A 24,737-nucleotide genomic window follows, 5' to 3' on the forward strand; every position below is an offset into this window, starting at 1 on the left:
ATCGCCACCTTCAGTCAATGCGCAAACTTGCGCTCTTTAAAACTAATCTGCCTCGCCTCTTTCCGTCATCCATCCCATCAAACCAACATATAATTATTCCCAAAGCACACAACAATTTAAGATGAAAACGTTTTAAGTTAAATAACATTTAATTGATTGAGACAACTTCTTTGATTTGTTGTGCGCCATTTACTGCCGGGAGGGAGAAATGATAATTTGTACCAATGGCAAAATATGAATGGAGCTAAAGCGCCATCTGTTGAATCTTCATTAGCCTTCATTTACACTATATGCTTTTATCAAAATATCAGGAATTTTGTTCTACATCTGAAAAAAAAAACATCGAGGTGTGTTGCTTGAAAATTTGATTCACAAATATCTCTGAGACGCGTTGTTAAATGGATGCTTGATCGCTGATTTGTGCTGTATTGTTTTCTCTTCGAATTAGGAACCTTTTATTTTGCACGAAATTTGACTACATTATTCCCCTTCTTTTATTAAATGGTCTGTCTGTTTTGAGATGTAGTGATGACGTCCAGATTTTTGTTCCTGTATTTTGTGCACCAACGAACGCCCGGTGCTGTGTTAGTTAGATTCCCTGTTCATTTTGCAGGTGAGACGGGGGACTGCATGAAGGATGGACAAACATACCAAAATAACGATATCTGGAAACCCGAGCCTTGCCTGATCTGCGTCTGCGACAGTGGCCAGGTCCTGTGCGATGAGATAATCTGCGATGAAAAGACCGACTGCCCTAATGCTGAACTCCCCGACGGAGAGTGCTGCCCTGTCTGCCCCGATCAAGGACGTAAGTGACCTCTTCGGTTGTTTGATAAGTGTAAGAAGCACCGGTCATTGCTTTAAGACAGCTGGTGCTAACTGTTTGACAGCAACACATATACTTACAGACTTAATTGTATCATTATAGGGGCAAAACGGATTAGGACTGACTAGTAGCGGAAATGAAGCAAAGAAACTAAACTTAATCCATCAATGTTGGCATCCTTAGGGGGTTCCCAGTCTTTTTTTATGCCATGGAGCCTTGCCATTATCCAAGGGGTCCGTGGACCCCAGATTGGGAGCAAATCGACAGTTTTCTTCTTTGGAAATATTGAGCTAAAAATGATCGGGATACTAGCAAACTATCACAGCCAATGATTATTTGCACTAGGAACATCTGTGAACATACGAAATGTTTTGGGAACCTTTATAAGTCGCATTGATGTTTTCAGTTTATGTAGTACTTAAATTCGCATGCAAAAGAATAGCAAACAAGAAGTTTAAATTTTGTTAGCTTTGATTGTTGATAACATCATAAAATTTCGAGTTTTATGACGATTTAAGAGTATTTGTTCAAATGGCTTTAGAGATGTTGATATTTTATTTTGCATGTCTGAAATTACATCACTGTATGATTCAATGATGATGTCAGACTAAACTTAAACCAGGAAGAAATCTCAAACCAATCAAGTTCCAATTCTTGGAACAACCCCTCCATTCCTATAATAACCTGTTAATTCTTATGTAATTGAAATGTTATAAATAGTTCCTGAAGAACTTATTAATTGAAATAATCTTTCTTTTACAGCAGATGAAGGTGGAATAGTAAGTACATAATTCACTTCTGGATTATCTGAAAAGAAATTATTTAAATTCATTTTTATTACATTTCCACACATTGATTTACTCATTGTTATTTTTCAGTATTCTCCTGACTCAAGGGTTCAGGTAAAGATAAACTTTGTTTATGCACAGAACTCAAAATAAACATTAATTATGAAACTATAATGTAATCTCTTAACATTTAATAAATTATTTGCAAAATTTAATAATAATTGCATGTTTGTCTAGGGACCTCCTGGCCCCAAGGGAGAACCTGGTCCTAAGGGTGACAGAGTAAGTAGGTTATTATTGTTTTCAATAAAGTTGTTTTTGCATTGGGATGATTTAAGAACACTGATACAATACATAGAAAATTCTAGTAGAGAGAGTCAAGGAGAGGAAAGTGGCCCTGATTGGAAAATTCCACTTTCCTCTCCTTGACTCTCTCTACTAGAATAAAAGATAATAAAATAATTGAAAACCACACATGATAGACATTTGCCAGGTGTTATATTGAGGAATACAGAACCAATGTAGGTTGATTTAAAATATTAGTCATCAATAATCTAATACAATTTTAGCACAGGCATGAACAGCTAAATAGCTTCTTTCTGTTCATATGTCCTTCATAAGTTATTAAGTTTTAATATATCTGTCATGTAGACAATGCTACAAAATGGCCACAGACTCAAAACTTGTTGATCATGCCATCTGTACTAGATGCCAAATGTTAAAATGGATAGGAACTCTGTGTACTATATTCTATCCATATACAGCCAAAGGATTACCAATTTAGCCTCTGAATGCTTTAGCAAAAATCATAAAAAGGATGGAATGGGTTTATTAGCTGGGAATCAACAAAAGTAACATGAACGAGTGATAAACAGTTTTGCTCAACCAGTAAATTCACCAAAGATGAATTCATGTACATTACATTCTGATCTTTAACTCCAAACATTAAATTTATCTTTCTTTTTTTAGGGACTTCCAGGATTACCAGGAAGAGATGGAGTTCCTGGAATTCCCGGCAGAGATGGTCCTCCTGGTCCACCTGGCCCACCTGGAACATCTGGCCTTGGCGGAGTAAGTGACCCTAACTTGGTGATTTTCTGCTTTTTTAAAAAAAGAGTGGAACACTTTGGATTATTCTCAATACATTCTACTGATGTCAATTGGCTAAGTCATCTTTGCTCTTTTTCAGAACTTCCTCCCCCAAATGATCTATGATGGCTACAGTGAGAAAACATCTGGTGGTATTCCAATGCCTGGACCTATGGTATGAGTTTTTACATTTTATTCCATTCAATGTATTTGAGAGAAAATGCAATATTCAATTTAAGTAAATGACAAAGCTATTTCCCTACACATTTGCTACAGTTTAACTACTAGTAAACAAGTGTACACACTATGTATATATCCATTGACCAAACATCTCCTTGCATTCATTTGTATTGATTTCAATGGATCTGAATGAAGGGAGCTGATTAGAATTGGTGACTGATATTTATGTATGTATATGCTTTAAAAAGAAAAACTCTGCATTCCCCTACATAATGGTGCATGTAGTTTTGACCATTCTGAAGTAAAATAATGAATTACTGAGAATTAGAATTTTATTTGAAATGAAAGAAAGTGTAAAATATAAATGAACTCAATATCTGTTGATATTCACATGCTTTGATTCTTGATTAAATTAAATGTGATTATTGGATAATTTCTTCAGTAGATGTGATTCTCTTCACAATAGAATGTAAAATATGTAATTGTAGTGTATAACATGATGTCTTTTATTGTCATAGGGTCCAATGGGTCCCAGAGGAGCTCCTGGCCCCCCTGGTGCACCTGTAAGTACACAAAATAGTAATCTTTTTGAAGTATTGATTGGTATCAAGATGCCTTTGACACTTAGACCAATAGAGGTTTATCCAAAAGTATAAAACATTAAGAACGTTGCTGTCTACTTGTATGTTATATATATAAACTACCATCTATCCTTGGTGGTAGCATTTGACTTCTTGTATCGTAGCAAACCTGCTTTTGCAGTCTTAAGTTCAGTTCCATGAGTTTCTATATATCTGAATTATGGAAATGGAGTGTAAAAGTCAGCCTTAGCTTAAGTATTGGCAACTAAGGAAACGTACTGTGTGTAGAACTTTATTGAAAATGACACTGATGTGGGTATATTAAAACGGCAATTATTAATAACATATTACTTCTATTGTTACTCTTTAGGGCCCTCAAGGTTTCCAAGGACACCAAGGCGAGCCTGGTGAACCAGGTGCACCTGTAAGTAATCAATAAAGCAGTTTTGCTTATGAACTTAATTTTCATTAGTAATCAAGCTAAAATTGTTTGGAAACATAGTTACCACTTTACCTTCTGTAAATATTACCTATGCATGGTGACATCACTACCTGATGCAGAATCCTGGTTGGAAACTTTGACTTGCACCTTTGGCCTTGCTTCACCTGTTGAGGTTTTCCAGCATTCTGCTTTTGTTCTAGATTCCAGCATATTCAGTTTTTTTTTTGCCTTTAGTATTAAAGGTATTGCAATTCTCCTCTGGCTAACACATAACATCCTTCTATTTTTCTGTTCCAATATTCTTAATTAGATATTTTAACTCTTTAGGGTCCCATGGGTCCACGTGGTCCTCCTGGCCCCCCTGGCAAGAATGGTGATGATGTAAGTAGCCAAGAAATCAGCAAAAGTACTTAGTACATGTGCGTCTGAACTTCTATTTCTGCATTGAACAAATTGCATAAATAAGTAGAATTTTCAGCAGTAGTGGTGTATATATAGAATAAATCTAAAATCTTTTGTTGCTATATTATATTTTGAAATAATTATTTATCACTAATACAATAAAATTTAACTCCAATCATTGCACATACTAGATAAAACTATTGCTACATCCATAGCTATGATATGATTCTCTTTGTTTTATTTTGAATATTAGGCTTTAATTTCTACTGTCTTTTTAATATTGGCTATATTGGTTACTTTCCTCTATAGGGTGAACATGGCAAAGCTGGTCGCCCCGGTGATCGTGGTCCTCCTGGTCCTCAGGTAACAGATTTTCAGTTGATATTCTTTGAACATTATGCAACTTCTTCATCACATGTAATGTGAGTCACTTACTGCCTCGTGGTTAATTCCATGCATAATTTACAATCTTTTGTTCATTGTAAACATTTGGATTGAAAAAATATTACCTGACCACTAAAATGCATTAGCCGATACATTTTTCAAATGTATTCCTTCCCTGATATTACCAAATGTTTATTATGTCTTTAGGGTGCTCGTGGTTTCCCTGGAACTCCTGGACTTCCAGGAATCAAAGGACACAGAGTAAGACCATCTTATAGCTTGATCTTTCTTGGTATTTAACAAACAGTACAGAGAAGTACTTATTTTAGTAAAACATGCAAAGTGCATCTGTATAACACTTTGAAGTCAGAATGATAAAATAATTTGTAAGACATTAAGAGCATTGTTTCTCATTACTTTTCCTTTTTTGTACAGGGTTTCAATGGCTTGGATGGTGCTAAGGGTGACACTGGTCCAGCTGGCCCTAAGGTAATGTTTTCACTTAGAAGGAAGAGTGATTATTTCAGCACTCTACTTTTTCCCCTTTCTAATTGAACACTCAATACTTAGTATTGCACTGTAATTTTTCAATCCACTAAATGATTATCATTCCATTCACAACAGGGTGAAACTGGTGCTCCTGGTGAAAATGGAACTCCTGGTGCAATGGTAAGCAAGTTAACATAAATTTGTTAGAATATGAGTGAAATTTAACATTTATTTGAAAAGAATATCTTATATGAGGGGAGGAAGTGTCTAATACAATGGTGTTTAAAAATAGTTAGGTACATTGAGTTTTGCCTTCTCATTTGTGATGATCATCTAGATTCTTCCTGTTAAGTAATCTGGATTTCCTTATAAAAGGCAAAACTATGTTACAGTACACTGACACCTGTGATATTTCTATGGGATTCTTTACTAACTGAGCAAAATGATGCACATGGCTAAAACCAGCTATCATGCAGTTTTTGGTAAAGCTGTGACCAGGTGAAGCTAAGATAAAAATTAAGAGAATCCAATGGAAATTCAAGGCAGCGCATTTCAGTTTATCATCTTGATTGAAAAGAGCTATAATCTGTATTGTTTCAAATCATTAACAGAAGTGTAATTGTATTTATGATATGCAATAAATGGAATAGAAATAACACCATGTTTTACTGTGAACAGGGTCCACGTGGTCCAAGTGGAGAGCGAGGTCGTCCTGGCCCTCCTGGCCCTGCTGTAAGTGTACAACACATTTCTAAATGAATCACAAGCCCTTAAGATTTGTCATAATATTTTAACCATTTAAATGTTATGCATATATAATCTGAACAGCTTGAAAGAAATATAATAATGAGTCTTTTTTTAATGATTCTAGGGTGCTCGTGGTAACGATGGTGCAGCTGGTGCTGCTGGCCTACCTGTAAGCACTTTTTATTAATCTGACTCATGTTCTTACACTTTCTGCATTTTTATCAGAATGGAATATTAAGCTAAATACTTGTCTTTCAGGGTTCTGTTGGTCCAGCTGGTCCTCCTGGCTTCCCTGGTGCTCCTGGAGCTAAGGTGTGTTTACATGCCACAACTTGAACTTTAAAAGTTGTGCTTTTTGTTTACTAATATAAGTGATTCCATTAAAAATTTCACATCAGAAATTATGATTTCTGAACTGAGGTAAGTTAAGAAAAATGCACTACGCATTTAGCACAAAGATCAGGTTGAGGCAAATGTAGATTGGACTTGAGACACTGATATTGTAAGTTATTTGCTTGTCATAGGAGTGGTGGAAAGTTAATCTTGGTAGCTTGTGTTTCATCTCACTATGAGAACATTGTCATGACTGACTTATTCTTGTCAAAGCAGACTGGAAAATGCCAAAAATTGCTCCATCATTTACTGCTAGTTTTGATAGACTTGATATCTAGGATCAATGATTATCTAGTTGTCTTTACATGACAAGAGTTCTATTGACTCCAAGGATTTCCATTCTATTGTAATCATTAGTTCATTGAAGTCTGGTGGATGAAATTCATTGTTGGTTACGTAGGATCTAAATGCACATTGAACATCCAAATTTCAATTTCATGGACTTCAATGATACTTTTGACACTTCCATCTGAGATAACATTCCAGATGTTAGGAATGGATAGCATGGAACAATAATAACAAATGTAACTTCTTTATTATTGGAATAAAGGAGTAAAGTTCTTATGAATATAAGAATCTGGTTTTGGGAATTAGTTCTCTGAATAAAATCAGTGTGCATATGGAGACAGGAGATGTGCTTCATATGTAATGAAGATTTGGTCAATGGCTTTTATAGCAACAACACCTTAGAATTGTATGGCAATATTGGGTTATCACGATTAGGTTATCAATAAACTATTATAGTGAACACCACAATTTGACAGCGAATTTCTTTTATTTCTGTGGTTCAAACCACAGCCATGTATGGAAACCTAAACCAATGTCTAAAAATGATCTCACTATACCCTCGCAGTAATTATTAGAGGTACTTACTTCTGAGAGATATTTTGATATCCTTCATACTTTAAAACAGAAAATCAAAAGCCAAGTGTTAATTGAGTAAAGCTTTTAAACCTGCCAGTGCTGTTTTGCTGTTGCAACCCTGATGATCAAAAAAGCCTAGTTAAAATGCCATTTTTTTTTGGCTTAGGGTGAAGTTGGCCCTGCTGGTGGTCGTGGTGCTGATGGTCCTTCTGGTGCTCGTGGTGAACCTGGTAGTCCTGGACCTGCTGGCCCAACTGGCCCCGCTGTAAGTATCAGCACTAAAAATCAAGTTATTTAACAGTTTAAAAAGTTGGTTACTTTTCTAAAATACTGATTCATCTAATCTTTGTTTTTACCTTTAGGGCAACCCTGGTACTGATGGCGCTCCTGGTGCCAAAGGTGCAGTTGTGAGTATTAAATTCATTACGTAAGTTATCTCTCGAACCAAGTGTTTGTCTAGCAGTTATTCTGATTTAGTCTAGTCCCTGCCAAAAAATTCTACTCCCAGGTATTTGTCTGAAACTGAACTAGATTGCCATGCTGGCATCATAGTTGACTTCAGAGGAGGTCCAACCAGTGCTATGTCCTATTTCCACCTAATGTAGCATAACCTATCCATCCTTTCCTCAGCTCCTCTTCTGTTGAAGCTCGCCTTCTCATTGTTATCTCTAGGCTTGAGTGTCCTGATGTATTCCTGGGCAGCATCTGATATTCGATCATCCATAAAGTTAAGGATACCAAAATCTTTGGTGTTCATGTCCTAATTCACATCCAGTACTATTTCATACATTGACTTGTATTGGCTCTATGAAACTTTCATCCTTGTTCTTCAATTCCCTTCATGACCTACCTATCATTTCCAGCTCTATAGTCCTGATATCTGTAATTCTTCCTCTTCCTCATTTCTAATATTAGCTAGTGCACCATTAGCAACCAGATCTTTGGCTATGGAGATACCAAGCTCTGAAATCCACCCCCCCCCCAATAATTTTATTTTTCATTTCTCTTTCCTTTGCTATAGAACTTAACTGATGAGTATTTACATAGATTAGTAACAAGAGTTCATAATAATGCACATTTAAAGCTCACTGGTACATTTTATTAAATTAATGTTTTTCTGAAATGAATTTGCTTCCAGTAATGTCTTGGTGTCATTGACTGATATATTTTTCTCTTTTTTTTGTACTAGGGTGCTCCTGGCATTGCTGGTGCTCCTGGTTTCCCCGGCCCAAGAGGACCAAGTGGCCCACAAGGCGCAGTTGGACCTACTGGCCCTAAGGGTAACAATGTAAGTAACTACTGGATTTATCAAAAATATTTTTGCATCATTGTAAGTATTAAATTATCCAGAGTAATGTGATGGCATTGAAGATCATATATTTAGTGCTTATGGATCTGGGTTATCCCAGAGATGGCACTTTTCCCAAGCTTTCTGATCATTTTGGTATTAAAATCTTCCAATATGATAGAGTAGCTTTATAAGCCACATATAATTTAGATTCATCCCCTGTAAATAGAAAAGGAATATCAACATCATTCTTCCTACTAATTATTATTTTAATAGGACAATGCAGTGTTCCACTAGCAAAATATTTTGATAATGACAAGTGTTATTTAATTTGCATGCTATTGATCCCATGCATATTGCTGAATGCCCTTTCTAACTCCAAGTAAATTTTATACAAAGCTTGAAACAACTGTATCACTTTCTTAGAAGTTCTGCTGATTTCCTATGAGGCATAGAGGTGGAGAAAAGTAAGCCTCTAGAATTTCAGTAATATAGTCAGAATCTAATCATTATCATAAAATGAAGGTGTCTTTGTTTTGACCTCCCAGTAGTTACCATAACTTTGTACTTTAGGGTGAAGCTGGTGCCCCTGGTCCCAAGGGTGAATCAGGTGCAAAAGGCGAACCTGTAAGTATGCATCTTGTGCTTTATACACAATTAATTTTTAATTGGAAATGTGATTGAATTATAAAACATGTAGATATTAGTTGCTCCAGTCGACTGATTATTAATTACATTTTCTATTCTCTAGGGCATTACTGGTCCCCAAGGTTTACCTGGTCCAGCTGGAGAGGAGGGCAAGAGAGGTGCTCGTGGTGAGCCTGGTGCTCAGGGTGCTCCTGGTAGCCCTGGTGAACGTGTAAGTTGAATATAGGTTTCAACAACAAAATTAGCTTCAAATATTTCTCCTCTTGTGCATGATCTTGCTTCATTATCTCTTATTCCTTTGCAGGGATCCCCTGGAAATCGTGGTTTCCCTGGTCCTGAGGGTCTTGTTGGACCTAAAGTATGTAAATGTTGTTAAAACTTTTCTGTTTTGTTCTTTGTTACAAGGACAGTGCCATATATGAGTTTCTCTAAACTCTTCTAATGCCTGTTTCCTACAGGGTCCTCCCGGTGAACGTGGTAATATCGGCCCTGCTGGGCCCAAAGGTGCCTCTGGTGAATCTGGAAGACCTGGTGAGCCCGGTCTGCCTGGTACAAGGGTGAGTTTTCTCCAAAGCTAAGTTGCAGACCTAATGTATAAATAATGTAAAAGCCAACCCAATAGTGTAAGACAAAACCTACGTAAAGCATACTAAGAAAATGATCTAGACAATTTTGTTTCTTAGTGTAAAATGTGCATTATTTTTTTAAATTGTAGCTTTTTAAATTACAAAATTAAAAAGTGTCCCATGCTGAAATTGGAGGAAGATCTAGTTCTACATTTTTTTCAAACCAAAACCTATTATTTTTATCAAATTAGCTTAATATGCCTGATAAGCCAATACCACAAGGAAAAGAAAGCAAAATTCAACTTATTTTTAAAACACCTTAGATTACAAATCAAAATTGATAATATTTACAATTGGCCCTTGAGACTACTTAATATAGAAAGTCACAATGCATTTGCATCTTTTCTGAAACTTGCAGGTGATTGAAATATATCCCTATTTAATGTATTGTTGGGGGGATGGGTGCAGTTTATGAGTAACTTAAATGTAAAGGTGGTAATCTACTGATTCCATTTTTTTTCTGTTTGGTTGATATATAAGACTATGAGACATTCTTCAAGCCTTAAAAACAGACATATTGGCAAATAACTCATTGTTTTTAGTAGCTGCAAATCATTGTCTGAAAAGTAAGAGATGTAATTATAGTGCACTTTTAAAAACCTTTTTTTGTTTTAGGGTCTGACTGGTAGCCCTGGCAGTCCTGGTGCTGATGGCAAGCCTGGTCCTCCCGTATGTATCTCTTCGTTTGAATAGCATTTTAAAATCTTATTTTAAGCTAATTACTTGTAATTTTTCATCAAAAGTAGAGAGCTGAAATAAAATTAAAAATAAAGACAATGTATATTAAATTTAAGTTCTGTTACTACATATAAGTAGCAAGTATTTCCACAGAAGAAATCTAGGTTTGCATCATTTTCACAGCATCAATGTACAGTATATTCTAACCTAACAGGGTCCAGCTGGTCAAGATGGTCGCCCTGGTCCACCTGGTGCTGCTGGTCCAAGAGGTCAACCTGGTGTGATGGGTTTCCCTGGTCCCAAGGGTGCTGCTGTAAGTATGAAAGCTCAAAGATAATATAATGTATAGTTTTCATTCTCAATTGTGTATTGGAATCAATTGGCTAAAGTTTGGCAAAAAACAAATTACAGCTCATTAAGTACAGCTGCAAAGACATGTTCAGTATCTGCTTTCATATAGTCACACCAGCCCCTATTCTAACAGGATTTGGGAGCTGAAACAAGTGTAAAACCGTTACTTCAGAAGACAGTGATCTGTAATTTCTTAATGGTTTATCCCTTCAAAAGTACAGACTGCGTAGCACAGGCATTGAAATAGTAAAACCTTAAGTCATAGGAGCGGGATTAGGCCATCATGCCTGCTCCATCATTCCATTGTGGCTGATTTATTGTCCCTCTTAACCCATGAAACATCTAATTTATTAGAAAAAAGTTATGTTATATGATTAAATATTTACAATAATCTCATTAGTGTTTTTTTTCTAATCCTATGTCTCATATAGGGTGAGCCAGGCAAAAATGGTGAGAAGGGAATTCCTGGTCCTGCTGGTTTAATGGTAAGTATTAGCTGCGTATACTGTATATATTTGGAATTCAACATTCCTACATCAGAACTTTAGGGAGTAACATTTGTAACCACTAGATGTCAAGGACAGATGTAATCAAAGAATTATTTTTTTTTTAATTTTAGGGCCTTCCTGGCAAAGATGGTGAAGTTGGTGCTCCTGGCCCTGCTGGCCCTGCTGTAAGTAAAATATGAAAAATCTAAGAGAAAATATATTCAACGTGATAAATGAGGCAACCTCAAATTTAATGTTAGTATGGGATTGGTTTAGAAAGCATGAAAGGAAAATATTGCCCCTAATCTCTTTGTTTTACAAACATATGGGTTAAAGTAAAAGTTTTCAGACAAATTATATAGTAACTGTTTATGTTTATATTAGAATCACTTATATTATTATAGAAGATAATATTACAGCTGTAATGCATGTGAAACTGGGTATTCAGTTACATTACTCTATAGTTAATAATGCATGCAATAACTAAACTAGCATATGACACAATCATTATTTGAATCTGTAACTTTTTTTACACAGGGCCCAAGTGGTGAAAGAGGTGAACAAGGACCCCCAGGACCTCCTGGCTTCCAGGTATAAACATTAGTTCATCCCATTATTTTAAGAGGGTGTAAGATTGTATAATGTTTTGGATCAAAGCATTGCATTATGTAATTATTAATATGCAATATCCTAATTTCATTTCTTTAGGGTCTCCCTGGTCCTCCTGGTGCTGCTGGTGAACCTGGAAAAGCTGGTGAACAGGTTTGTATCATGACATAATTGTGTGTTAGAGTAACATCTGAAGAATTATTGTTGGTCACTGTTTGCATTGTCCATGTAAATAATCTTTGATTAATTTAAACTTTATAGAAATATTGACAATTGAGAATTGTGAATCTTTAAATTTTACATAGCTTTATCCTATATAAGAAACCATTAGTTTAACTGAGATGAAATTGATGTTATTAGTTTAATTTGACAGAAATTTGATATCCTTTGTAGAGGGCATAAGTACAAACTCTTGGTTTAAAATTCTAAAATGGCTTCTCTGATTGCCAGAAAATATACACACTTGTGCAAAACTATTAACAGGAGTTTCCCTCTGTAGGGTAAACCATAAGAAAATTATAAATACAAAATTTTAAGAATGTGGATTACTGCACAGAGGATGCCAGTTTGAGATTCTTACAGTTTTATAATGGTGCAATAATACAATTTTAATTGCAAATTATACAAAAAATATTTGATGTAACAGAAAGGATAAACTGTTTTATGAATGTAGTGCTTTTTTTAAAGTCTAATTACTATTTCTTTACTTTTGTACAATAGGGCTTGCCCGGTGATGTTGGTCCTGCTGGCATGACTGGTCCAAGAGTAAGTTTATTAAAATGCATCCTTATTACAAAGAAAATCTTGCATTGGATAATTTTACCTCATCCCTTTTTACCTCATCATTGTTTTTCTCTAATGTTCCAATGCTATTTTTACTAGGGTGAGAGAGGCTTCACTGGTGAACGTGGTGCTCCTGGTCCTGCAGGTCCAACAGGTGCTCGTGGTGCTCCTGGCTCTTCTGGCAGTGATGGTCCCAAGGTAATTCTTCACGCGTATAAAAGGGAAGGGATTTCCACCAGATATAAGTGGTAGTAATTTCAGATAAATAAGATGATTTGTTATATTTGCCATTCCAGAACTAAACCTACTTGATTTATCATCTGCATACTCATTTGATTTCCTCACATTTTTTTTCCTCCCAGGGCAAATGCTTGTAAGAAAGAACACTATTTGGGATTAAACTTTGTAGGGAAGGAGTTCATCTGTGGGTCTTAATTATTTCTGAGCAAAATAATGGGACGAAATCAATTGGATTGGGGATAGAAAATAATGCATGGAATTAAAAATGAACAAACTAGTGTCTCTCAGCAGCTCAATATGACGAAGTCTGCAGAATTCAGGTCAAGGTTTGATTTGCTCTTTAGGTGGTACATGTAGGATGTGGGTCAGGGGGAAATGTAGTCAGGACACCAAATACTGGATTGGGAGAGGTGTGGGAGGAATTGGTGGCGATTGGAAACAAAAGGAACAGGAACAGCTGACTCTATATTTGAAGGTACAAGTAAAATATGACTATAAAAATTTTAAAGCATGGAATGAAGTTCTCTCAAAGTAAGGATATTGTACTATGCATGGCACCTTCTAAAGAATGAAACAGAAGTACACATCCCAATATAAAAGGAATAATTGAGGCACTGATGTTTTTCCTTAGAATATCCTCCAGTTTAGAACATGAATTCAAAATGTGCACAGCATCATAAGGACTACTTCAGTATATCCAGAAATATATTCATTTTAACTTTGAAAGCTTTAGGCTAAATGCAGCCAGTGATGTTAAAGAACAGCTTCTGGTTCCTTTTAGGGTGATACTGGTCCTCAAGGTGCTCCTGGTGGCCAAGGTGCACCTGGTCTGCAGGGTATGCCTGGTGAGCGTGGTGCTAGTGGACTTCCTGGTGCCAAAGGTGCAAGGGTGAGTTTTCTTCCCTTGAATATTCTAACATTTTGTTAAATTTCACCAAGTTATCAATATAATATGGTATAAATTATGCTCCTGTGCTTAAAAGTAACTATCTCTTGTTCTTTCCTTTGCCCTTCTGTCTCTAATAGGGTGATGCAGGTCCAAAGGGAGCTGATGGTCCTCCAGGCAAAGATGGAATGAGAGTAAGTAGTCATATATTCCTTGAATTTATTTTTTTTCACTAAGGCCAATCATATGCACTTATAGTACAGGAGGTTTTAAGCAAAGCTTTCAGGATAGAGAATGAATGTTAGAACTCTGTCTTCATCCTGCACTTTTCATTTTATTTGGAGATATAGCACAGTAATAGGCCCTTCCAGCTGAATGAGCCTACACCGCCCAATTACACCCATGTGATCAATCAACCTACTACTCTGTACATCTTTGGAATGTGGGAGGGAACTGGAACACCTGGGAGAAAACCACGTGATCACAAGGAGAACACGTGAATTTCTTAGACAGTGGTGGCATTACACCTGGTCTGCTGGTGCTGTTCCACTGTGTTACCCTTTACTTACTTACTTAGATCAATTCATTCAACTTGTTCCTATATCTAAGTAGGTTTGTTTGCATTTGCATTCTATCTGCAGTTTCCAATGTCAAAATAGTCCAACGTTACTGAAAACTGGGATACTAATTTTAAAATATTATTATTATTCTTAGGGTATGACAGGAGCAATTGGACCACCTGGACATGCTGGTGCCCCTGGTGAGAAGGTAATATATTTCAATTCTATTTATCATTAACTAAATACCTTTCAGAACATTACAGACTTGATATCATACACCATCGATCCTCATTATGGCATTAGTACTTCAAGGGCAATCAATACAGAAACTCACATGACACTTACAGAGAATATATTTCTTTCCAAAATTATTAACAATCAACACAATAATAATCATTCTAACCAAATGACATTCAATAAATGTATATTGTTTGTTGTTAATACTTAAATGTCAAATTCACAGTTTTTATTATTTTGAAGTTATCTTCTATTATGTCTTAACTACATCATTGCATTCATTGATTACAGGGTGAAGCTGGTCCTCCTGGTCCTTCTGGTCCTGCTGGTGTTCGTGGTCAGACAGTAAGTAGAATTCATTTTATACGGCCATGAACTAGAAATTCATCCAAGGTTGCTTGCACTATGGCAGTGATAGTAGTTACAGAACTCTGTTCTATTGAAATCAATAGAAGCAAATTTTAAAACTTTTGTGTAATGTGAAGCTTCTACTATACTACATGTCACAACAACTAACTGCATATTTTATGTTGTTAAATATGTATATGAATAATTTGTTTCCAGGCTCCCATCCTGTTGATGGGTTTCATATGCAATGGTGGGAGAGGGGGTGAGGGAATTGCACACAGAACATGCAAATTTTTAACCACTACAAACCAGTCTTATAGAGTTATACTGCATGGAAACAAGCCCTTTGGCCCAACTCACCATGCCAACCAGGGGCTTACCAGAGCTAATCCCATTTACCTGCATTTGGCCTATATCTGCCTAAACTTTTTCTATCTGTGTACTTACCTAAATGTATTTTCAAAGTTGTAGTTGTAAAGCCCATTCAAAATGTACCACTGTTTTATCCTTGTATTTTAAAATGTAGTACCTATTAAGTTTGTTCAGCTTCTAAATGTTGAATCTCCTTGAAGATGTACATGTAGCTGACCTCCTATTTCTCTCTTTAGGGTGAACGTGGTGAACCTGGTCCTCCTGGCCCTGCTGGTTTTGCTGGTCCTCCTGTAAGTATTGTCATCCTTTAATATAAAAGTTATAAATAATTAATAACTATGGTCTTCACATTGATAAAAGGAACTTAATATATAAAATGGCTTTGACATGGATCTTGTAAGAAAAAATAACTGTGGCACAGAAATTCATCTGCTTCATTGTTTCATCTTTAAAAGAAGAGAATGAGGAAGTTCCCTAATACTGCTCCAGAAAAATCTTAAAACAATAATGAATTTTGTTAGCACCAATTCTACAGCAGTTCCTTCATTTGACAGTACTGTGTTCCGGAGTAGAAGACACTATAGGTTTTGGTATATTATCAGCACATTTCCTCACATCTATTAACCTTGAAGTAGCTAGTAAAGGATAATATAACCAGCACTCTTTCAGCTGCTCGGTAACATTGGCATGGAATAAGTGGTTGCTTGAATGATGTGAGACTGCTGGAGGAGAAGGGGCAGAGAAACATACATGGGCTCCTGAAGAACAGGTGTCGCGTGAGGCAGCTTCCATGTTTATGGGGCACTTGTGGCAAGAGGTTACCAGGGAGAAGTTTGTAAGGGCATGAATGTCCTGTATGAGGGTCTTCACTTTTGGGTACTCTACACTTGCAGCCAAATCTCCCTTCTGGGAGAAGAAACATATAGAAGAAATATAGAAGAAACATTCAGCAAAAATCTCTAAATAGCCAATAGATTTTTCTGATTTTGCTTTTCAGCAATGAACATTAAAATGTCACATAGATCACTTTGCAAGGACTCTGAGACAAGAGTAATGTGACCCTGATACTGATGTTAATGATGTCACATGTGAGCTTTTTTCAAGCATCACATATGAAATGAAGGGTAATCCTATATAGGCACAGTTCCTCCTGGAAGTTTTCATTGGGGGTTGGGGGGGGGGTGGCGCGTGAAGCCTTAGTGGAGTCAGTGTCCTGTGCATCCTCTTTTGTCAGATATATTTCTTTTTACTCAATTGGCATCTGAAACCTTCCTGAGGGTATGGAGATCAAGATCCTAACTTGGGTCCGTCTCCATGAGACTTGTTTTGCAGAGAGCTGTGTAGAATTGTGACCACAGGAGAAATGTGTATGCCCAGTTAAAGCGGCTTCAGATTGAGCCTTTAGTTATTAAATGTTGGTACTTCTGGAAGTAAACAGACCAGAAACCTAATTTGAGTATTACACTTTTGAACTCACTTGAGCAAAGTGAAATCCAAGAAAACTGCTAGAGAACAAGAAAAGTTCAGACCAAACAAGTCTATAGCATATTAGTCACTGGCATTAAATCATGAAGAAATATGTATAAAATCAGTCAACACTGCTGGTTTTCTTGGTATAATGCAGATGAGTTTCTAGTTGCTTATGCTTAAATAAATATCAGCCTATATGAAAGTAATGTTGGTATTAAAACTTCTATTTAGTGCAACAGATATCGCATAATTTATTAAATATTACCTTGGCCTCCTAAGAGCATGGTAACTAAAATAGTAGAATTTACTCAAGAATTATTCTTTAAATAAAAGTAATTGTAAGCAATCAGTTATAAAGTAATCATTGCTTATTGACTTTTTTTTCCTGTTAATCATTACAGGGTGCTGATGGTCAACCCGGTGCTAAGGGTGAAGCTGGTGACACTGGTGCAAAGGGTGATCCTGGTCCTCCAGGTCCTTCTGGTGCAGTTGGAGTTGCTGGGCCACCTGTAAGTAAACATTTCAGAAACACAAGGGTGCTCAAATCAAAACTCAGTGCTTAAGAAGGAAACCTGCTTTCCTTCCGTCTTTATGCATGTCTTTATCTGATACAAATACATCTTTTTCTTTCTATTTCCTCAGGGTCCTACTGGTCCTACTGGGGCTAAAGGTGCTCGCGGTGCTCCAGGTCCACCTGTAAGTTTATATTTTGAACTATTTAACTTTAAATACTAGAATCCTGACCAGTATCACAGAATCAAGGCTCCACTGATGCTGATGCTTTCATTTTCAAATTCTAGTAGACTGCCTTGAACCAAGCCCCTGGCCATGTAGTACTAAGTTCAGTTCTTTTACCTTGACCACAGAAAAATAGAGGGAGAAATTCTGTCCAGAAATTCATACCTGTTTGTGTAAAATATGCTATTTAGTAGCAACTATGTGTTCCTTTTCACCACTATAATTTAATACAATTGACATCAAGTAGAATGCCTCATACTATCAAACAGTTTAAAAATATACTTGCCAATTGGTCATTAGTATTATATTCAAGTGATGATCCATAAAGCATAAAACTTTGTAAATCTTTGGAAGTGTTGATAAAAGCATTTGTTCAGTTTAATGCAGTTTTGGTAAACATCAAATAGAAGCTGGAGTAAGCCATGGGAGCTCCTGTGCTTAATCTGTCCATCAACAAGATCATGGCTAAACTTTTATCTCAATTTTACTTCCCTGTCCTCACTCTGTATCCCTTTAATCCCTCAATATCTAAAAACTTGTGTTTTCACAAATGAGGATAAATTCTGTGATAGTCATGATATTTGTAAATAAAAGTACAATCAGATAAATTGCAATTTTGAATACATATTCAAAATAAACATGTGAACCATCCTAATTATGATTTGCTTTATCTTAGGGTGCTACTGGCTTCCCTGGTGCTGCTGGCAGAGTTGGTCCACCTGGTCCTAGTGTAAGTACAGTTATTGGATGTGACTTGTAACATGGTAATTATTTTATTTTCAAATCAATGTTATGTTTATAAAGCAAAGCACAATTGTGCTATTTATTTAGTAATGTAAAAGCACACCAAATATAATCTTTATAAAATATTAACAATATTAATTGGCAATTGTGTGAAATTTTCTGAACTGTTTATTTGCTTTCATTTAATAAAGTTACAAACTGAGACACAAATACTTTAGCTGTTGTCTTCATCTGTAGGGAAATTCTGGTCCTCCTGGTCCACCTGGCCCTCCTGGAAAAGAAGGTCCTAAAGGTCTCCGAGGTGAGACTGGTCCTGTTGGTCGTCCTGGTGAGCCTGGTGCTGTCGGTGCTCCTGGCCCTGCTGGCGAGAAGGGTTCTCCTGGTGCTGATGGTCCTCCTGTAAGTGGCTTAAATCACTCTGCTCCTGGTGAAGGCTTTCTGCACGCTCTTTTTTCCCCTTTGACCAGTCACTTGAAAAATACCTGCCATAATTAACATTTGAAAGAACAAATTAATATAAGCATTCAAAGTAGCAAACAATAAAGGAGAAATTCCTTGTTCAGTGGTACAAAATAGAATGTAGTTGAATGCTACATATGGTTTTCAAGGAAGCATTTACAAAGGGATACCAATTTGCTGCCATCTGTTAAATTTCATTTTGCATTGTCAAAATCCAAAGCTTTTAATCCCTTAAAACTATAACTTACTTGATGCAAATATTAGAAGGGTGAATTGCAGTGGGTACATATCCTTCATGTGCTATTTAATGCAAAATGAACAAAAGAAGTTACTATTCAGACAATAAAATGATTGGCTTGCATTTAATAGCATCAAAAACTATTACTCGGGTAAATAATCGGGTAAATTACTCGGGTGAATTATAATATATTAAAAATGAAGCTAGTGTGTTTCAGTTGTTATTTACCTTCTCCAATGAATTATTTCTCTCCTAGGGAACAGCTGGTCCTCCTGGACCTCAGGGTATTGCCGGTGTCCGTGGTGTTGTTGGTATCTCAGGACCGAAAGGTGAACGTGGTCCCATGGGTCTCCAAGGTCAAACTGTGAGTGTAGATCAATTTTTTTTTGTTTTTGTTTTGTGAAGTTCTTCATGTAGGATATAGTCTTTGCAATAAGCTACATCTCAAATAAAAATTTGAACAATTTAATCATTTACTTCTTGGTGGAATCAGCAGTAAATGCATGACTATCAAATTGTCTATAAAAGATATTTGTTGCTGATTTTACTTTTAAGTTAGGGTTTCCTCCTGATTATGAATATATTTGATATTAATTTCCTTTACAATATGATCTGTCATATTTCAGCATTACATCTTTTAACCAATGTTTTTTATGTACATTGAATAGAACTATTTTCTCTATTTGATACATAGGGTGAACCTGGCAAACAAGGTCCAGTTGGTGCACCTGGTGAGCGTGGTCCTCCTGGCCCAATGGGTCCACCTGGTTTAGCTGGCCCACCTGGTGAATCTGGACGTGAGGTATGAATGTAACCAAATTAGAGCACCTGAGGGGTTGATTTCATTTGTTTCCAAAGTGCAATAATCAAACATTCTTGCACATTAACAATTTTTGCAATTTTTTTCATGTTCTTTTTTTTCTTTGCACCCACACTTTTTTTAAAAAAATCTGATTTTAATAAGTAATTTAAAATAGGATTATCCATAATTTTTCTATGTATTAAATTGAGTGTATTGTGTGCCTGCCAAATTGAATTATATGGATAAATACATAATTAGATATTAAATCAAAATATTTTCAACAAATCAATTATAGAATCAGTTACTTGGCTACTTCTAGGAATGCATTTGTTTAAAGATCTTAGTTGGAGTACATGCTGAATTTGCATTTACACTTCTACCTGCAATTTCCACAAAAGAGAGTGTGTTATATTCACTTTTTTGGTGATGTAAAAAATGCAGCTATAGTATCAGATAAATATGGCTGCACACCACTTCCATAATTTGTGCATCTTTGTAAGTGGGAAGTACTTTCACTTCCACTGGATATTAAATGTGCATAGTGTCAATCGGATTTTGGGACAATATCATTCTGAATCATAAAGCCCTGTGTCAAGGGATTCTCACTTTTTCAGTCTGGCATTCTGATTCAGTTTGTAAAGTAAATGCATCTTACTACTGTTGGTGAAAGTGATAAAGGTGATGTTTTAATATTAAAATATTAGTTTTTAAATTTTTAAAATATGTATCTCCTACAGGGTGCTCCTGGAGCTGAAGGTATCCCAGGCCGTGATGGTGCACCTGGTCCCAAGGTTTGTAGTTCATCTCTGTTTCAAGCTCCTAAACATTGTTAATACGAGCAGTTAATTATTTTTGAATGATGATTAAAAATTAATATTATATTCACTTTTAGGGTGATCGTGGTGAAACTGGTATGTCTGGTGCTCCTGGTGCTCCCGGTGCTCCTGGTGCTCCTGGCCCAGTTGGTCCTGCTGGGAAGAATGGCGACCGTGGTGAAGCTGTAATTATAATTCTTTTTATTCATTCTACAATTTCAGCTTCAAAGTGATAAACATTTTTCACTTAACAGTATTAATAAAAACCCAACCATTTGAAATGTATTGGTTTTAAAATGATGTATTGATTTGAAAATTATATTTGCATTTTGCTTTATTTTACAGGGTCCTGCTGGCCCTGCTGGTCCTGCTGGTCCAATGGGTCCTCGTGGTCCAGTTGTAAGTAGCATTGCTTTTTAATGTTATCTTACAAAATGTTCATATTTATTTCATAGAGCTAGACTTTGTCTGCACCACCAATGATAATTCTTAGCAAACAAATTTACAGGTGTATTTATAATAATGTACACCTATTTGTATTCTTAATTAATGAAAAGACAACAATTAGTTATAACAATGTGTAATTGACTTTATGGAAAAGGTTTAAGCTTAATATAAAAACAGTGTAGGACATACTAACCCAACTCAAGCTGGACTTTCCATTCTTAGATTTCTGGAATTGTAAACAATGAAATACCAGATACCAGAAACTAACTGGATTTTCTTTTCAAACAGGGTGCAGTTGGCCCACGTGGTGACAGAGGTGAAGCTGGTGAGACTGGTGCAAGAGGTATTAAGGGCCACAGAGGCTTCCCAGGTGTCCAAGGTCTGCCTGGTCCTCCTGTAAGTTATCCGTTTTCATGAGAAATTACTTATTCTAATTCTTCAGATAATTAATTCTGTCTAATATTATTACCATGTTTAAATATTTTACTTTGCCAAACAGGGTCCTCCTGGTGAACAAGGTCCTGCTGGCCCCTCTGGTGCTGCTGGTCCACGTGTAAGTATCTCCTTCCTTGCAGAAAGAGGTGTCTATTTTTTAGCTACAATAATTCTTTACAACAAAAAGCAGCTTTAAATAAATCTTCATTTAATAAAATCAAATATCTAAAATGAAAACATTAAATGTTGGATTGCAGAACCTTCCTAACTTTAATATCAGGGATAATTTGACAAAATGATCACAGAGTTCATTAATAATTACTTTTCCTTTCTTCTAGGGTCCTGCTGGTCCACCTGGTTCTTCTGGTAAAGATGGTGCTAGTGGCTTGCCTGGTCCAATTGGTCCACCTGGTCCTCGTGGTCGTACTGGTGAAGTTGGCCCTGTTGTAAGTAATAACTCAGCTGATGCCATTACAATTGATTAGGAACTTGATTTTCTTCAAGGGATGTTTTCTTAATTAAACCTTAACCACCTTGTAGGGCCCACCTGGACCTCCTGGTATTCCTGGCCCCCCTGGTCCAGCTCATGGAGGATTTGACTTCCAGTTCTTGGCACCATCACTAGAGAAAGGTCCAGATCCTCTCCGTTACTTCAGGGCAGATGATGCTGGTGCTGTTGCAGACCGTGATATCCAAGTTGACACCACCCTGAAATCCCTCACCCAGCAAATAGAGAGCATCCGCAGCCCAGAAGGCACTAGAAAGAACCCAGCCCGCACTTGCCGTGACCTGAAGATGTGCCACCCAGAATGGAAGAGCGGTAAGCTAAAACATGAACCTCATCCATACTCTTCACAACCAATATTGAAACTACCCACAGAGTAAACTTGCATGTAGGGATTATCGCACTCGAGGCAAATGATTGAAATGCTATGATTGAAAATACAATGTAATAAGGAATAATTGCTGTAAGTAAAATTCAACTGCAAATAGCATTCCTATTTAGGTTTGAATTAACTTTTAGCTTTGTCAGGGTAGTATAAAGTTCCATAGCATCTGAAGCTGATCTGGGTAAATTATAAGTGGAACATTAAACACGTTCACCATTCTTCAACAGGTGATTACTGGATTGATCCAAACCAAGGCTGCTCTCTGGATGCCATCCGCGTATTCTGTAACATGGAAACTGGTGAGACATGTGTCTATCCAAGCCCACAGTCCATCCCACAAAAGAACTGGTACACAACCAAGAATCCAAAAGAGAAGAAGCACGTCTGGTTTGGCGAGAACATGGATGGTGGCTTCCAGGTATGAACAAATGTTTCGTTTTTGTATTTATACAAATTATTATTCATTAAATGTGTCTGATTTTGTTTTATGTATTAATAATCAGATGGTAAATTAAAATAGATGTATTTAGCAAAAATGATATATCAGTTTATTAAGTGACTTTGAAGCATCTTATTGCTTGGAAGTATGCTTCCATGTCACACAAGCTTTTTTAACTGAATAACTTTAATTTTCATTTTAATAAAACTGCATTATTTCTCAATTTAGTTTGGCTATGGTGGTGATGATGGTGTTCTTGCCAGCGATGTTGCAATCCAGATTACCTTCCTGCGCTTAATGTCATCTGAGGCAACACAGAACATCACATACCACTGTAAGAACAGCATTGCCTACATGGATGAGGAAACTGGTAATCTGAAGAAGGCCGTATTGCTCCAAGGATCCAATGAAATTGAAATCAGAGCAGAAGGCAACAGTCGATTCACATACAGTGTTACTGAGGATGGTTGCACGGTGAGTTTGTCGATACCATTAACAGGACCTTAAGGGCTATAGGTTATTAATAATTGCACCTATAGCAGAAATGAGAACCAGTTTAGTTATCAGGAAACTTGTTCCCAATGTTTAATTTTAATGAAATTAACTTTAAATTACTGAAGGAATACCTATGATTCATTTACTGGGGAGCACCTTACCATAATATTTTGTGGGGCGTGTTTTGACTTCCACCATCTGGGGATTAATCAAGTGGGATGAAAAGCATGCAAGTGAAGTAGAATGTACTCCACTGCCCCCCATCCCCCACATCTTCTACAGGATCCCTAGGCTAAAATACATTGCACAAGATACAATAGTTAAGTCTCATTTCAGGAATTATTAATGATTCTTGGTTTTCCTTTAACTCAACAGAGACATACTGGCAAATGGGGCAGAACAGTCTTTGAATACAAATCAATGAGAACAACACGACTGCCTATTATTGACATTGCACCTATGGACGTTGGTGGCGCTGATCAAGAATTTGGTGTTGACATTGGCCCAGTCTGCTTCTTGTAAAACGGACTTGAAATTTACTTGCAGTCATCTCTAAACTTTCTATGCATTGAATTCTAATTCATTCGACAGCCACGGTCCACTTGCTTAAACTTCGGGCCTGAAGACAGGTGGGGCAACTACAAGGACACTTTTAAGTTCTGTTTCTATGGCAACAGGAAAAAAGTACTTGTCAGGTGTAAACTTCCCCTTGGAGTTCAGAGATCACTGCAGGTGACATTTTGCCATATACCACTGCAGAGAAAAACTGAAAGATTGTATGTACCATTTTCAGGTGGCAAAATAAATTTGAAAAAATGTCAAAAGTTTGTTATTGTCCTTCTACATGTGGCAAGAAACCATCAAAATCTGTTCTTTCCTATGTTGTAGTGCAGAAGATACAAATCCTCAATATAAAACTTGTAGGGCTACCTCACACAAATGTTACCTAAAGTATCAACAAGCCAGTGAATCAAAAAGAAATGCTGGGATAGGTTACACAGCTTTAAGGCAAAAATATCAAAATGAAAGGTGCTATTTAAGCTTAGGTTCTTTCAGTCCTTCAGCACATCAAGGAAAGCTTGAAGAACCTTTGACTGGTGCTAAGATACATTACTCACTGTCAGGGAATACAGTGAAATTCTTTTTCCAAATGAGGTGCTATTTATAAGTGTATGTCTATACCCTAGGAGAAGGCTTTTATGTGCAAACAAAACATGGTAAACTGCCTGTCTTTTTCAAATTTAAGCATGTGGATCCCTCTTTCCCTTGCCATTCCTGTTTCATCTCAATGCCCTTTTCATGCTTTTTTAGCAATACACCTTTTTTTTCTACTTAAGAGATGAAAAAGAGGCAGACATTTCTGGGGCGAGTACATGGATATGTACCTATTTTGTATATGTATAATAATTTGAGATGTTTTTAATTATTTTGAATGCTGAAATAAAGCATGTTAAATGATCTAAGAA

At 36.5% G+C, this 24,737-nt stretch overlaps 1 protein-coding gene across 1 annotated transcript; it reads left to right on the forward strand.

Annotated features, from left to right (window-relative positions):
- The first annotated feature begins 513 nt into the window (after positions 1-513).
- LOC140741447 (uncharacterized) lies at positions 514-24,095 on the forward strand. Its single transcript, XM_073071654.1, has 52 exons — positions 514-808; positions 1,589-1,605; positions 1,705-1,728; positions 1,852-1,896; positions 2,584-2,685; positions 2,804-2,878; positions 3,402-3,446; positions 3,835-3,888; positions 4,234-4,287; positions 4,618-4,671; positions 4,900-4,953; positions 5,128-5,181; positions 5,317-5,361; positions 5,860-5,913; positions 6,053-6,097; positions 6,187-6,240; positions 7,352-7,450; positions 7,548-7,592; positions 8,375-8,473; positions 9,047-9,100; positions 9,225-9,332; positions 9,426-9,479; positions 9,580-9,678; positions 10,363-10,416; positions 10,640-10,738; positions 11,208-11,261; positions 11,396-11,449; positions 11,802-11,855; positions 11,973-12,026; positions 12,594-12,638; positions 12,756-12,854; positions 13,678-13,785; positions 13,923-13,976; positions 14,497-14,550; positions 14,871-14,924; positions 15,536-15,589; positions 17,171-17,278; positions 17,412-17,465; positions 18,184-18,237; positions 18,489-18,650; positions 19,205-19,312; positions 19,643-19,750; positions 20,488-20,541; positions 20,643-20,750; positions 20,911-20,964; positions 21,301-21,408; positions 21,512-21,565; positions 21,786-21,893; positions 21,988-22,267; positions 22,565-22,755; positions 23,005-23,250; positions 23,647-24,095. The coding sequence occupies exons 1-52, from the start codon at positions 529-531 to the stop codon at positions 23,791-23,793; spliced, it is 4,395 nt and encodes a 1,464-aa protein (XP_072927755.1). The 5' UTR covers positions 514-528; the 3' UTR covers positions 23,794-24,095.
- The last annotated feature ends 642 nt before the right edge of the window (positions 24,096-24,737 follow it).

This window comes from Hemitrygon akajei, chromosome 18 (genome assembly GCF_048418815.1).
Source record: "Hemitrygon akajei chromosome 18, sHemAka1.3, whole genome shotgun sequence".
In the NCBI taxonomy this organism is placed as follows: Eukaryota; Metazoa; Chordata; class Chondrichthyes; order Myliobatiformes; family Dasyatidae; genus Hemitrygon; species Hemitrygon akajei.